This window comes from Molossus molossus, unplaced genomic scaffold (genome assembly GCF_014108415.1).
Source record: "Molossus molossus isolate mMolMol1 unplaced genomic scaffold, mMolMol1.p scaffold_m16_p_24, whole genome shotgun sequence".
In the NCBI taxonomy this organism is placed as follows: Eukaryota; Metazoa; Chordata; class Mammalia; order Chiroptera; family Molossidae; genus Molossus; species Molossus molossus.
Window position 1 is genome coordinate 12,364,746 of NW_023425360.1, and position 14,299 is coordinate 12,379,044.

General features: G+C 47.9%; 1 protein-coding gene across 1 annotated transcript in view; it reads right to left on the reverse strand.

The window, feature by feature from the left end:
• TARS3 (threonyl-tRNA synthetase 3) overlaps positions 1–14,299 on the reverse strand; it is a 44,169-nt gene that overhangs the window by 9,902 nt on the left and 19,968 nt on the right. The window contains exons 8-13 of the mRNA XM_036277845.1: positions 13,288–13,366; positions 11,589–11,735; positions 9,396–9,494; positions 4,198–4,364; positions 2,577–2,739; positions 764–901 (exon numbers count right to left, since the gene is read on the reverse strand). Coding sequence (XP_036133738.1) covers positions 764–901; positions 2,577–2,739; positions 4,198–4,364; positions 9,396–9,494; positions 11,589–11,735; positions 13,288–13,366 — 793 coding nt within the window. The remainder of the gene's footprint in view (positions 1–763; positions 902–2,576; positions 2,740–4,197; positions 4,365–9,395; positions 9,495–11,588; positions 11,736–13,287; positions 13,367–14,299) is intronic.

Sequence of the window (14,299 nt, forward strand, 5' to 3'; positions counted from 1 at the left end):
TCATCACCGGGACTCTGAGGACACAGGGACAGGAAGGGCCGATAGGCTAAGACAGTTCTCAGTTTATGCAAGGGAGTGAAGAAAGTGCAGATCGGCGTTGAGCCTGAACCACTGCACTTCACAAGACGACCCTGGATGCTGCCTGGCACCCAGGTGAAGGAGAAATCAAGATCTCGTTTCTCCCCTGATGTCTGCTTGTCCTTCCCCAGGTAAACCAAGTCTCTAGCTCCCAGTAGCAATGGAGGTCTAGACTGTGCTGAGCTAAGACACATCGAATTGCTTGGAACTGTGTGGGCACAGGGCTGTAATGTTCTTCGGGACCTTTAATGGCTCGCTGCAGCTCTGTCAACGTGGGGCATGGGAGGATTGGGAGTGCAGTCAATGCAGCTCCACGAGGCTGATGCATTTACATCGCCTCCAATGGTCAAGGACAGACCAGGAGAGGACCATTAGGACAGACCAGAGCTGCTGAAGGAGGAGCCAGAGGATTGCTCTAAAAGCTATGACACTGGTTATTAGTGACTGGCACTGAAGAGAGTGTGAACAAATCTTGACATAAACATTGGCATGTGAAACAAATGTTCGGTATTGTCATGATCACTGGTAAGAAGAAAACTGGATGACTACCTTCTACAATTGGCATATCTATCCCAGAACCAATTTAAAATTCCACTGCAAAGCATCTTCGTACAAGGTAACTGCAGTCCCTGGGGTGTGCTCCATAGTCACAAGAACGCAGGGTAAGCACTTTGTTCCCACGTACCGTTTCAGCTTCATCCCACAACTCAATCTCTCCTAAGAAGTTTTCAGGCCTTGTCGACAAATTTAATTGAAAGGAGAGGCCAAATGTAGAGTAAACAGATTGCAAAAACTGCAAACACCCCTTTATTTCTTCTGCGATCTGAAATTGGAGCAGATGAAATAGTTTAACTAGAATATCAAGTTAAATCCACTATGGCATTTTTGAAAAATAAAAAATATTCTTTATATCAAATAGAGACAAAGCCTGTTTTTACTGTAGAGTACCGTTAATGACATGGCTCTTGTTCATTGTTCCTTACCTGGATATTCATGGAGTGCCCACCACATGCCAGGCCCGCACAGGCTGCCAGAGGCCCCCGCCCAGTGCAGAGGGTGGACAAAGAAGCAGGCAAGGGCACCTCACCGTGACCAGTGCCGCACAGAGGGGACGGGCAGCTGCCGGAGGAAGTGGCGGCTGAGCAGCAGCCGGAGCACAGGAACTGTCCTCCATGGAGCTCGGAAGCAACGTAAAGGCTCAGAGGACAGAGGAGCCCCAGGGAGCTGCCATGAGACCAAGCTCCATCGGATGGAAAAGGGGGCCATCAGGGGAGGTGGTAGGTGACCAGGCTGGAGGTCAGGCATGGGCCAGAGAAACGTAAGTGCCTTCAAGGCCAGGGTCAAGTCTGTACTTTTCAGCCTGAGAGCAACGGAAAATCAATGAAGGGGTCTGTTTCTGTTTTCAAACAGATGAACACAATCCAATTGGTTCTTCTGGAGCATGGGAAACGCACTGGCGAGGTCAGAAGAGGCCCATTAGGAAGTGGGTGGGGTTGCAGAAATGAGCTGATGGTGGCCTAGACCGGAGAGAAGCATCAGGAAGGCAGAGGACTTGATGCGTTTGCAGAATATCTATTCTTTCCTCCACTAACTGATAGTGATCACTCACGTGCTGAGGACTGGCGCTGGGTGCTGGGAATTTGGGAATGAATGAAATTATTCAGGAATGAATCATCTTTTTAGGGAGAGCTATCGATAGGGCTTGTGATGAACTCAACATGAGTGAAAAGTAAAGGACACTGGGGCCAGCCTGCTGTCCAGAAGGAGAGAGAAGTGTGGGAGCAAAAGCGGGGCCGATATTGGCAACAGTTAATATGAGGTTGTTGATACGAGGTTAATCCGTGCACTGTCCACTTCATTTGCTACATTGTATTCTCCAATTTCCCTTTTGATTTCTTCTTTGACACACGGGCTGCTTAGAAGTGTGTTATCTACTTGCCAAATATCTGGGAGTTTTCCAGATGGCTTTCTGTTATTGATTTCTACTTTAATTCCATTGAAAACATATTTTGTATAAATTGAATCCTTTTAGATGTATTCAGACCTGTTTTATGGTCCAGAATACTGTCTCTCTTGGTCAGTGTTCTCTGTGCACTTTCAAAGAATGTGTACGCTGGTGTTATTGATTGGAGAGTCCTATAAATGTCAATTAGGTCAAATGGTTTGACAGTAGCCCGAATTACAGGAAAACTTGCAAAAAGTAAACTCTAACTTCTACCCAATGTTGAAACACAGAAACGTCCAAAATTCTACCAAATCCCTTAAGCTATTCGACTTCATGTGTTGAAGTTAATAGAACTGGAGGAAGCTTATAAGAAAAAAGTAATCAATTCCATGTCAAGAGATTACCGATCTATGACCCAAATCTGAGAATCCCAAAGTGTGAGCACTGAATAAGACCGCAGACGGCAATGCTGAAGGACTGACAGGTACTGTTAGACTGAGAGACCCAGGCGCCCACTGGCCTTGCGCCACGCCCGCCCGGTGCGACTGCTCACCTGCTCCACAGTGCAGAAGATGTGAGCATCATCCTGCTGGAAGCGTCTCACTCGGGTCAAGCCACTTAGAGTTCCCGACAGCTCATTTCTATGAAGAACTCCAAAGTCAGCAAATCGAATGGGCATTTCCCTCCAAGATCGCGGCCGATGGGCAAACATGAGACTGGAAAAGATGCAGCAACACACAGCTTTTCCTTAGCGTAGAAAAGATGAGTCATCGAGATATCAACAAATTACATTTAAGCCTCAAGATACGCCCACGGTTCGTTCTGGTTCTCAGATCACGAGTTTAGAGCACTTCTCCGAGGGGTCACTGAACCTTGGCTTCACGCCACTGTGGCGCCCAGCACCCTGTCTGTCATCTGCCTGGCAACACTGCTGCCTGTGCCCGTTCACCCTCCCAGTTCATTCCAAAGCTGCTGCCTCAGTGATGCCCTCGGACACTCCCCAGGAGGGCCTGGGACATGCACTGCTTCGACACTGCTCTTCCTCTCCTGCGACTGCCTTTCTATGCACCTGTTCCCGAGGAGCAGTGGCGCAGGGACCTCTGCATTGGTCACCTCTGCACTTCGCGCACCAAGCGCTGTGAGCACACAGCCTGCCCTCTGTTTCCAGAAAACTGAAGGTGAATGCACTGTACATGCTGTCAGCATAAGGCTGGGCTCTGGGTCTTCACTGGCAGGGCAAAGAACTTTCTTCAGGGCTCAGAGTTTGTCTGAATAGTTACCTTCTAAGGTCAACTGACTTGAAACTATGTATGTTGGTGATGCAAAACTACAATAACAGATAATATTTTGAGCAGAATCGTGCCAACTTTATGGTAATTATAATCTTTCATAGAGTCTAAGACAACACTGACTGAAACATGCACCATTATTTTATGTACCACTGAGGGGAAAAGCCCATTAATTAAATTATCACATAATGCTAGGATACCCCCAATGGTAGATGCACCCCAATTTCAAAGATGTTGAAATGTGGGAGGAAAGTTATCTTGGAATCAGTGAAACCCAGTAGCGCATTATGACCTCACCGGTCTTGTTATAATCAACCTAAACAACACATCAGAACTAAATGTTTGGCAAATATGTATATTTGAAGTGTATTATTATTATGAAGAGAAATACTATAATTTATAAAACTGACACATCATATTATCTCCAAGAAGCATAAAAAATTAAATGGTTTCCAGCTAACATTGCATACCTGCCAAAGATCAAACCTATTTTAAATAGTAAATTCATTCTCCAGAAGGAAATGATTTGAAAAAGATGACTAGCAATGGACATTCTTCAGGTTAAAGGAATCACTTAACTCCAAAAAGCAAAACATGTAATACTGAGAGCCAACTGTGATGAAGTGAGCTACGCACTCGTATGCAAAGATCTGCTTGACTTTAAAAATATACATATATATTTTTATTGATTTTGAGAGAGAGAGAGAAACATCAATGTGAGAGAGAAACATCAATCAGTTGCCTCCTGCACGCCCCCTCCCGGGGATCAAGCCTGCAACCCAGGCATGTGCTCTGACCGGGAATCAAACCGGCCCCTCTTGGTGCACGGGACGAAGACCAATAAACAGCCACACCAGCCAGGGCTGCTTGACTTTTAATACTCACCAGTGCCCTGGACAATTCATGGGTTTAAGGGCAAAAGTGTCTTTCTCAATGTCAAAGGTAAACATGCTCTCGCTGTGATGCTGCCAGTGGCCCGAGGCTTCCCAGAGTTTGCTGTTGTACACGTTGGGAGAGAGCACTTCCGTGAAGTTACGGTGGTGATATTCCTCCTTTAAGAAAATGCATTTCAAGTTCAAATCTGCTCTGACAGATCACAAGGCTGTGCAAAGTACTCCGGTGAGCGAATCGTTTCAACTCGGGACTATCTTACATTAACTCGTCATTAACGTGCCCTCGGTTTTAGGTGTTGCACCTTCAGGATCATGGAAGATTAACGTGTGCTCAGAATAATTTTTCGCATTATGTATATTTATTTTACAGGACACAGTAGTGTATAGTACATGTTTTAATTATTTGACCATTAGCAATTAAAATACTATATGTATAGTAATTATAAAAGCATAAATCTGCAAGGCCAAAGACGAAGGAGAAGAGCTGAGAGTTACACACTTAGGACTCTGGGAAGCAGGTGCAGACCACCTGACAGGCCTGGGGAAGCCGAGACTAAGCGGGAGAGGCCCACCCAGCCCACTTCAGCTGATGGAAATGTCTAGGATCCACACTGTGAAGGCACGAGTTCCGTCTTCTATTTTGTAGTATTTTCACGGGAAATTTCATTGCCTTTCTGATACCTAGTGCTATGTCTATGGCCTTTTCTCTCTGGAAACTTTTAGAATATTTTCTTTATCTCTAAAGCTTTGGGGTCTCTCGATAATGTGCCCTGGTGCCCAAGGAAAGAATGCTTTCACCAAAAAAAAATCCAGACATACCTCTGTAGGGGGCTGAGACAGTCCCTTGCACATTTGGGGCTCCCTATGCTACTGAAGCAACAGGCAGAGAATGACTTGCTCTGGCCAGTATGACGGACCCCAATTACTGGGGGAGACTGTGCTGCTGTTACAGAGTAGACAAGAAGGACTATGTCTGGAATGTGGGGGAGCCTCAAGCATTTCCAACAATGGTCAGTGGAGAACCCTAGCAACCCCCTAAGGACAGGGTCAGTAAGAACACAGATCCTTTGGGAGGAAGACTAAGGTCGTCCACTATTATGGATTGAAGTGTATCCCCCAGAAAGATATGTTGGAGCCCTAGCCCCCAGAACCTCAGAATGTGACCTTAATTGAAAAGAGAGTCTTTTATTTTTTAATCCTCACCCAAGGACATTTTTCCATTTTTTGTTCAGCCTAGAGTGGGAGGGGGAGAGAGAGAGAAACATCGACGTGAAAGGGACACATAGAGTGGCTGCCACCCGCACGACCCAACCAGGGCCGGGGACAAACTGCAACCGAGGTACGTGCCCTTAGCGGGAACCGAACCCGGGTCTCTCTGGACCGCAGGCCAACGCTCTAACCGCTGAGCCAAACCGGCCAGGGCAAAAGGAGAGTCTTTATAGAGGTGATCGAGAGAAGAGGAGGTCACTGGAGTGGGCCCTAATCCAGTGTGACTGGTGTCCTCACACGAGAGAAGTTCAGAGAGACAGACATGTGGCGGGAAGAGGTGACGACGCTCGGAGGATGCCACGTGAAGACAGAAGACTCGGGGGGCACTGGCAGGCCGAGGAACACCACATGCCTGCGACCCGCCCCGGCCAGGAAAAGGCAAGGGAGGGTGGTGTCCCTCCCGGGCCAGAGGGCACATGGCTCTGCCCAGGCCCCGGCTGCACACTTCCGGCCTCCGTTTATCAGACCACCTGCGAAACGAGACATCCCTGCTGCTTCGGGCCACTCAGCGTACGGTCCTTTGTCAGACATCCTAGGAAATGAACACCCATGTAAAACACTGCCCATCTGAGGGGCTGGCAGGAAAAGGGAACATGGACTGGGTGGTGGAAGAAGGCAGCTCTGATGTACCAGCTCAGGCCTCGTGCCCACTGACAGAGGCGGGGGCTGGAACCACTGCATTTAATTATTTCTTTTCCCGGTAACACTGCTGAGCGCTGGTAGTGTAACGTCACAATTCAGATTTCAGTGAACTGAACTGACACCGTCCCATGATGATACACTGGCCGGTGGACTCTGGGCGAAGAAACACGTGTCTTCATCCAAGCAAAGGGCACAGATGGGCTCTGAGTAACGGACGGGACGGGCTGAGCTGGTTCTTCTCCATTCGCACCCGTCCTGCCCCATGCTGACCCATTATTCTGTCCTCAGTGCCCTGCTGTGTCCCCAAAGGCTATCTTCTGTGGACTACATCACTGGCTTACTTGCCTCCTAACTTCTGCCTGAGTTTGACCAAGGAGAGGCTCTAAAAGGGTTCAGAGGACAGGGGAAGGGAGAGGTCAGAACATTCCTCCCCCTCCCCTGCCCTTGCCCTGGGTTTATTCTGCTCTGGGCTGGGACCTCCAGGCCTAGCCTCTGTTGGTGGCCTCGCTTCCACGGCTTCAAGCTCTCTCCTGGTTCCGGTAACACTATTCTCTCTCCTCACTTGCTCAGGCCCAGGGTGGGGCTAAGGGACACCTGCTGTTGGCAATCCCCAGGTACTCCACCGTCCCTTGTGAGTCACCCTAACCACGCCCACGCCCACGCCTGTAAATATTCCCTTCTCTAGATGCTCTTCAGTTAAACTCTGTGTCCTGTCAGGATTCTCTGCACAGGACGTCAATGTCTCAGACACTGTATGTCTGCGAAGACAAGTTTGGTTTGGAAACGCACTGAATCCAACGTTGTGGGAACAGGAAGCAAACATTCTCCGAGGGGAACCACCGCCCCCCACACTCCGTGGTTCCAGACACACAAACTCAGAGGGTGTGTCGAAGAGTTTTAGAAGGAACCCTCACACACTCCAGGTGGAAATATACAATAATGGCCACTTTAGAAAACAGTGGGCGTTTTCCTACAGAGAGCAACAGAAATGTGCCCTGTGACCCTGAAGTCACACTCCTGGTATTTACCCAAGTGGAATGAAAGTGTCTATTCATGCAGAAACCCTGCACTGAGAACAGAGGAAGCTTCCCAGTGGCACCCACGGGCCACCTCCTGGGAAAGGAACGGTGACCGACCGGGCAGACCCAGCCCAGGGCCAGCAGGACCGGGCCCTCGTCGTCCAGCTGTCTGACCTCAGAGCCCCTGGAGCTGTGTGTACACACACCTCGCATGTTAACAGCAAATCACCAGACACGGGAAGAGGCCAGACCACAGAAAACCAAGGAAAAAACAGTTAAAGCCCCTGTAAGGTTTTTATAGCTGTGTGTGTGTGTGTGTTGCATGGAAAAGCGAATTTCTTCAGACAAGGGTGTCTGGAAGTTCACCGTTATCCACTTCACCGGTGTCTGCCAAATATTCCCATTCCAAGACTCAGGGCCCAGTCCTTCCCGCCAGCGCCCTTACCTTAGCACAAGAGACCAGGGCTGTGTCTAAATGGCTGTGTACCTCTGCGACTCACACAGCCAGGCCTGGGCCAGACCAGCCATGCCTGTGTTGCATCTATAAGAGATAAGAGATTCCTTTGAGGCCGCCACAGGGGCTTTCTGTTTCCTCTCCGCACACTTGACCCCAGGTTAGCCCAAGGTGCCAGGGGCTGTGCCGACTTCCCAGCCAAGACAGTGCATTCGGAACTGTAGTTAGGGTGGCATCTCCACCTGCCGGAGTCTCCGGTACACAGCGAGTCTTCAAGTCTCGCCTCCCTGCCTCTGAGCTCCTCCTAGGCCTCAGCTGGCCCATCCCTATGAAAGGTAAGCAGCCCCAGGGACAGTCTACAAGGTCAGCTCCCAGGGGCCCAGCTCGAGAAAAGAAAGGGACAAGCAAGACCAGTGACTCAGAGAGGACCGCACATGCCATGAACTGTCCTCGGGAAGTTCTTGAAGAAAGTGCTTCCCCGGGTGAGAGGGACAAGCAAGGCACAGGAAGACACGGCGTCAGGAAAGCAGAGAATCAGCATCGGAAGAGATGAGGGGAGTAGCCAGGAAGATGAGGAAAAGAAGTCGTAAGACATCGTTCTGGAGCGAGAAGACCAAACTTGAAAGGGAAAGTTTACAAAGAGATTACCCAAGTCGCCAGAAGAGGCGACAAGGGATTCGGCGGAGAGAGGAAGACGTTAGTGACAGGCACTCAGGAAACTGAGTAGGTGAAACCTGTAGGATTTGATTAATTAGAGGAAAGACAAGAGGAGCGCGAGGAAGGAAACGCAATCCCGGCGTCCTCACGGCCCGCCTCTCGGCATCACCCGCACCAGGCTCGGCAGGCTTCTCGCCGACGAGTCGCACTAGGTGAGCACTGCACAGGCTCAGCTCCTCTCTGTCCCTGCAGCCACGCCACGGCAGAGGGGCAGCAGGGACCCGGGACGTGGGCTGAGAAGCAGGGCTTCGTAGTTAGCATCTGTGCCAGACACGGCCCCTCCGCCTTCCTCTCCTCACGAGGAGCCCACACGGCTCTCCGGGTTCTCTTCGTGGTGCACGTGCTCTAGAAGCTCTGTGCACATAGAGACGTGACAGAAAATCCAAGCATGCACTTAACTTGGGGGGAAATAAATACAAACTATCTCAATGTCTTTAGGAGAAGGCACAATCCGGTATTTCTCTATTAGGTTCAAAATTCTTTTATTTTTTAAAATATGATTTTCACTGATTTTCAGAGAGAGAGGAAGGGAGACAGAGAAGGAAAAACATCAGTGAGAGACAAACATCAACATGGATCAGCTGCCTCCTGCACACCCCCTGCTGGGGATCGAGCCTGAAACCCAGGCATGTGCCCTGGTCAGGAACAGAACCGGAGACCTTTTGGTGCATGGGGCAATGCTCAACCACCGAGCCACACAGGCTGGGCCAAAATTCTTAATATTGCTAAAATAAAATGAAGGGAAATGCTTGACCATTTTACTATGAAAGAAAATAGTCAAATGCAAAATGGAGCTGAATAAGAATAAAATAGTTTAGCCCTGGCCGGTTTAGATCAGTGGTTAGAGTGTCGGCCCGCAGACGAATGAGTCTCGGGTTCAATTCCAATCAAGGGCACGGACCTCAGTTGCGGTTCGTCCCTGCCCTGGTTGGGGTTGTGCAGGAGGCCACCAATGGATGTGTCTCTCTCACATCAATGTATCTCTCTCCCTCTCTCTTTTCCTCCTTCCACTCTATCTGAAGATAAAGAGAAAAATGTCCTCAGGTCAGGATTAAAAAAAAGAATAAAATAGTTTGGAAATTCACTTACTCGTATGAAATCCACAAGTGTATTATAGATGAAGGCTCCTCTGGGAAGGAAGAAACAGCTTCCAGGACTCAGGTCGTGGAAAAAGAAAAGTTCTTGATCCTAGAATAAAACAACAGGATTTCAAATTTCACTGTGTGGCTTAATGGTTACTGTCCACAAGGTATGCTAGAAATAAAATATATACTCAGTTATCATTTCCATTTCCCAATAATTGACAATCCAAAGTCCCTCAATACTTAAATCTAACTATATGTAATAGCGCATGGGAAATTACAGGTGGTATTTGTGGTCACTAAGCTTTGACCTTAGCGTTTATTTCACCTTTGATTTACTGCTACTTTCTTACTTGGCATGTTTGTTTTCTTTATTAATTTTTAGGGAGGAAGGAAAGAGGGAGAGAAAGATAGAAACATCGAGGAGAGAGAACATCGACTGGCCTCCTCCTGCATGCCCCCCACTGGGGATCAGGCCCACAACCTGGGCATGAGCCCTGACCGGGAATCGAACTGGCGACCTCTTGGTGCAGGGTTGACACTCAACCACTGAGCACACCGGTCAGGCGACCTGGTGCCTTGGAGGACGCATGTCATGGGGAGAAGACATGGCAAAAAGATCAAGAATGCTCAGTGCTGGAGGGCGGCTGAGTGACAGCGGCCATCGTCTTGGTTCACACGTGCTGAGAGCCTAGCCCATGTGGCCACCACCAGCCAGCACCTGCCTCGCATCAGTCCTGCAGGCTGCCCAGCAAGAGATGGGGACATGGAGTCCATGAGGGAGTGCCAGGCCCAGCACAGACACAGCTCGTAAGTGGCAGACTGGGACAAACCCAGGTCTGCCTTCTGTCAAATCACATTCTTCCTTTGTGCTCTGCTTCCCAAATACACAGTATGTTCTCCAAGTATGCACAAGTTTAAACACAACATTTAGCCCTCGCTAGATTGGCTCAGCGGTTGGAGCGTAGGCCTGCGGGCCAGAGAGACCCGGGTTCGGTTCCCACTAAGGGCACGTATCTTGGTTGCAGTTTGTCCCCGACCCTGGTTGGGTCGTGCAGGTGGCAGCCACTCGATGTGTCCCTTTCACGTCGATGTTTATCTCTTTCTCTCTCCCTCCCACTCAATCTGAACAAAAAATGGAAAAATGTCCTTGGGTAAAGATAAAAAAAAACACAAAAAAACAACGCTGACCCTGGCTAGTGTGGCTCTGTTGGTTGAGCACCATCCTGTGCACAGACAGGTCGCCGGTCTGATTACAGGTCAGGGCACGCGTCTGGGTTCCAGGCTCGAACCCCAGTAGGGGGCGTGCAGGAGACAGCCGATCCATGTTTCCATCTCACAACCATGTTTTTCTCTCTCTCTCCCTATCCTACCGTCTCTCTAAAAATCAATAAAAATACATTTTAAAAAATCTTTATTTTTATACCATGATAAAAATGAGAAAAGGGTGCCATTTTTATTTTTTTATTTTCTTAAAGACTCTCCCAAGGATATTTTTCCATTTATCTTCAGATAGAGTGGGAAGGAGGGAGGAAGGAAAAGAGAGAAAGAGAGAGAGAAACATTGATGCAAGAGAGATACATTGATTGGTTGCCTCCTGCACGACCCCGACCAGGGCTGGGGCTAAACCGAAACTGAGGTACGCATCCTTGACTGGAATCGAACCCAATACTCTTTGGTCCGAGGGTGACATTCTAACCACTGAGCCAAACTGGCCAGAGTGAGGGCGTCATATTTATTTATTTATTTATTTAATCCTCACTCGAGGATATTTTTCCATTTATCTTCATATAGAGTGGGAGGAAGAGAGAGAGAGAGAGAAACATCAACGTGAAAGGGACACATCGAGTGGCTGCCACCCGCACGACCAACCAGGACCGGGGACAAACTGCAACCGAGGTACATGCCCTTAGCGGGAACCGAACCCGGGTCTCTCTGGCCCGCAGGCCGACGCTCTAACTGCTGAGCAAAACTGGCCAGAGTGAGGGCGCCATTTTTAAAACTCAAATATAATGATACAGGAAGGAAAGCGGTTAGAAGACACTGGGGTATTCACATGAAAGAACTTATCAGCAAACCCTGAGTGCCAGCAAAATGAACAGAGAAGAAATATTATTTTTCAACAATTTAGTTTTGAGACCTAATCGTAAGCCAACAAATGAACGTCCCATATCAGCAGTGATTAGGATGCACGGCCTACCTTCCCGATCTTCCTGTGATCGCGGTTCTTGGCTTCCTCCTGGGACTTTTCCCAGGTTTTCATCATCCTGTTATCGGGAAAGGATATCCCATAGACCCTCTGCAGCGTTTCCATCTCAGGATTGTCCTCCCAGTATGTCGACGAATTCTAAACATCAAACAACATTTTGGTCAGCATATCTAACATTTGGTTACAAATAAAATCAGTCTTAATATGTACACAATTTTTTGCCTGGCCAGTGTGGCTCAGTGGATTGAGCACAGTCCCGTGGACTGAGAGGTCCCAGTTTGATTCCCGGTCAGGGCACACGCCTGGGTTGCAGGCTCAATCCTCAGTAGGGGGCGTGCAGGAGGCAGCTGATTGATGTTCCTCTCTCTCATCGATGCTTCTTTCTCTCTCTTCCTTCCTCTCTCTCTAAAAAATCAATAAAAACATATTAAAATAAATGTGTACACAATTTTCCAATAGAACAGCAACATAGCTTACTTAATGGGGACTTTTTAAAAAATATTTTTTCTTTATTGATTTTAAAGAGAAAGGAAGGGAGAGGGAGAGAGAGACAGAAACATCGATGAGAGAGAATATCAAGGCCGCCTCCTGCATGCCCCGCACTGTGTCCACAACCTGGACATGTGCTCTGACCAGGAATCGAACTGTCGACCTCTTGGTGCAGGGTCGATGCTCCACCACTGAGCCACACCAGCCAGGAAACAGAGACTTTTTATAGCACTGAGAAGACTCTTAAGTTGGTTCTAACTAAACCTTCTCAGTTCACCTTCTCAGTTCACATCCATCGGTAAATTATATGTCAAGAGTCGACTATGGGTTTTGGGAATGAAAAGTGAAAGAGTAGAAAGAAAGGAAAGCTATGCCCTGGCCATTTTGGCTCACCAGTTAGAGCATCAGCCCTCAGATCAATGAGTTGTGGGTTCAATTCCAGTCAAGGGCACATACCTCGGTTGTAGTTTGTCCCCAGCCCTGGTCAGGTCATGCGGGAGGCCACCTGTTGATGAGTTTCTCTCACATCGATGTTTCTCTCTCTCCCCCCTCTCCCTCCCACTATCTGACGATAAATGGAAAAATGTCCTCAGCTGAGGACTAACAAAGAAGAAGAAGAAGGGAAAGCTACACAGCAGCTGTGATCACCAAGAGGGGAGCAGCAGAGCCGAAGACTCAGGAAGTCAGGCTCCGCCCACCCTGCCGACCCACCGAGGATGGTTAATGCCCGCTGTCCTCAACCTCATCTACTGCGGGAAAGCCAAGGCCCTGAACAACCAGGGCTACAAACTCAGTCTCATGCCTCTTGTTTCCCAGGGCAACGTCCTCTCCTATCGCCACCATGCCCCCTCTGCTTCTCTCTCCCACAGTACACAGCCTCCATGCAGACAGGTGTTCATGCTCACATTCGGGATTCGAGGAAACCGGCGCACACGGCAAAATCATAAAATAGCGTGTGAAAAAGAAATGCACCCTAAGACAGTCATGCTAAAGGAAAATGAAAAGCTACATATAATGGCCTAATGATCAAAATTCTAAAAAAAGAAAAAAAATTATGGTATTTTTAGAAGCCCATGTAAAAGTCAAATAATGAAGTGTTGTTTTTAAATAGCACGATGTTCAGATTATAAAAGATATGATTGATGTTCCTAATTATCTAGTTCACCTTAAGTCTGCTATATTAAAAGTAATAAATCCTTACCTTGATAATTTTTATGGCTTTAATTTTCCCAGTGTGTCTTACGTGGGGGCCTTTACAAAGGTTGATTAGTGGGCCGCATCTGTAACGAAATATTTAAGACATGCCCGGACACAGTATGGCTTTTCGAACTAGTCATTATAAACCACGTTCTCATGTTTTTGTTTTGTTTTGTTTTGTTTATCCTCACCTGAGGACATTTTTGCATTTTTATTTTCAGATAGAATGAGAGGGAGAGAGGGAGGAAGAGAGAGAGAGAAACATCGATGTGAGAGAGACACATCAACTGGTTGCCACCTCCATGACCAAAACTGGGGCCGGGGACAAACTGCAACCAAGGTACATGCCCTTAGCGGAACCGAGCCCAGGACTCTCTGGTCCAGGGCCGATGCTCTAACCACTGAACAAAACTGGCCAGGGCATGTTCTCATGTTTTAAGTGAAGGACTTCACTTAACTGCATGTCTTGGGGCAATTTTTAATTATGGGCAGTTTAAATTAATTTAAATATGTTTTCTTTAAATTGATTTTTTTAGACAGAGATATAGAAACATCGATGTGAGAGAGAAACATTGATTAGCTGCCTCCTGCACGCCCCCTACTGGGGATGGAGCCCGCGACCCAGACATATGCCCTGACCGGGAATCGAACCGCAACCTCTCAGTCCATGGGACGACGCTCAATCCATTGAGCCACAGCAGCCGGGCTTAAATTAATTTAAATTAAGTTTTAATTTGGGGTAAAGGAAAGAGGCAATTCATCTAGCCCCAGATTCCAGTCTTCCCTCCTCTGCCCAAATTCAAAAGTTATAGAATCTTCTGGAAAAAAAGAAAACTGCATACAGAAGCATCACCTTTAATTGTGACATCCCAAGGCTCTTAAAAATCTCTCGTTGTTGGTTAGTAGAAAATCTATTTCCCTGCTCTACACTAACTTTCAAAACCAAACTCATCTGAAATTTATACAGAAAGCATTAACTTGGTACCTTACCTTAAAAAACAAACTTCTCCAAACCT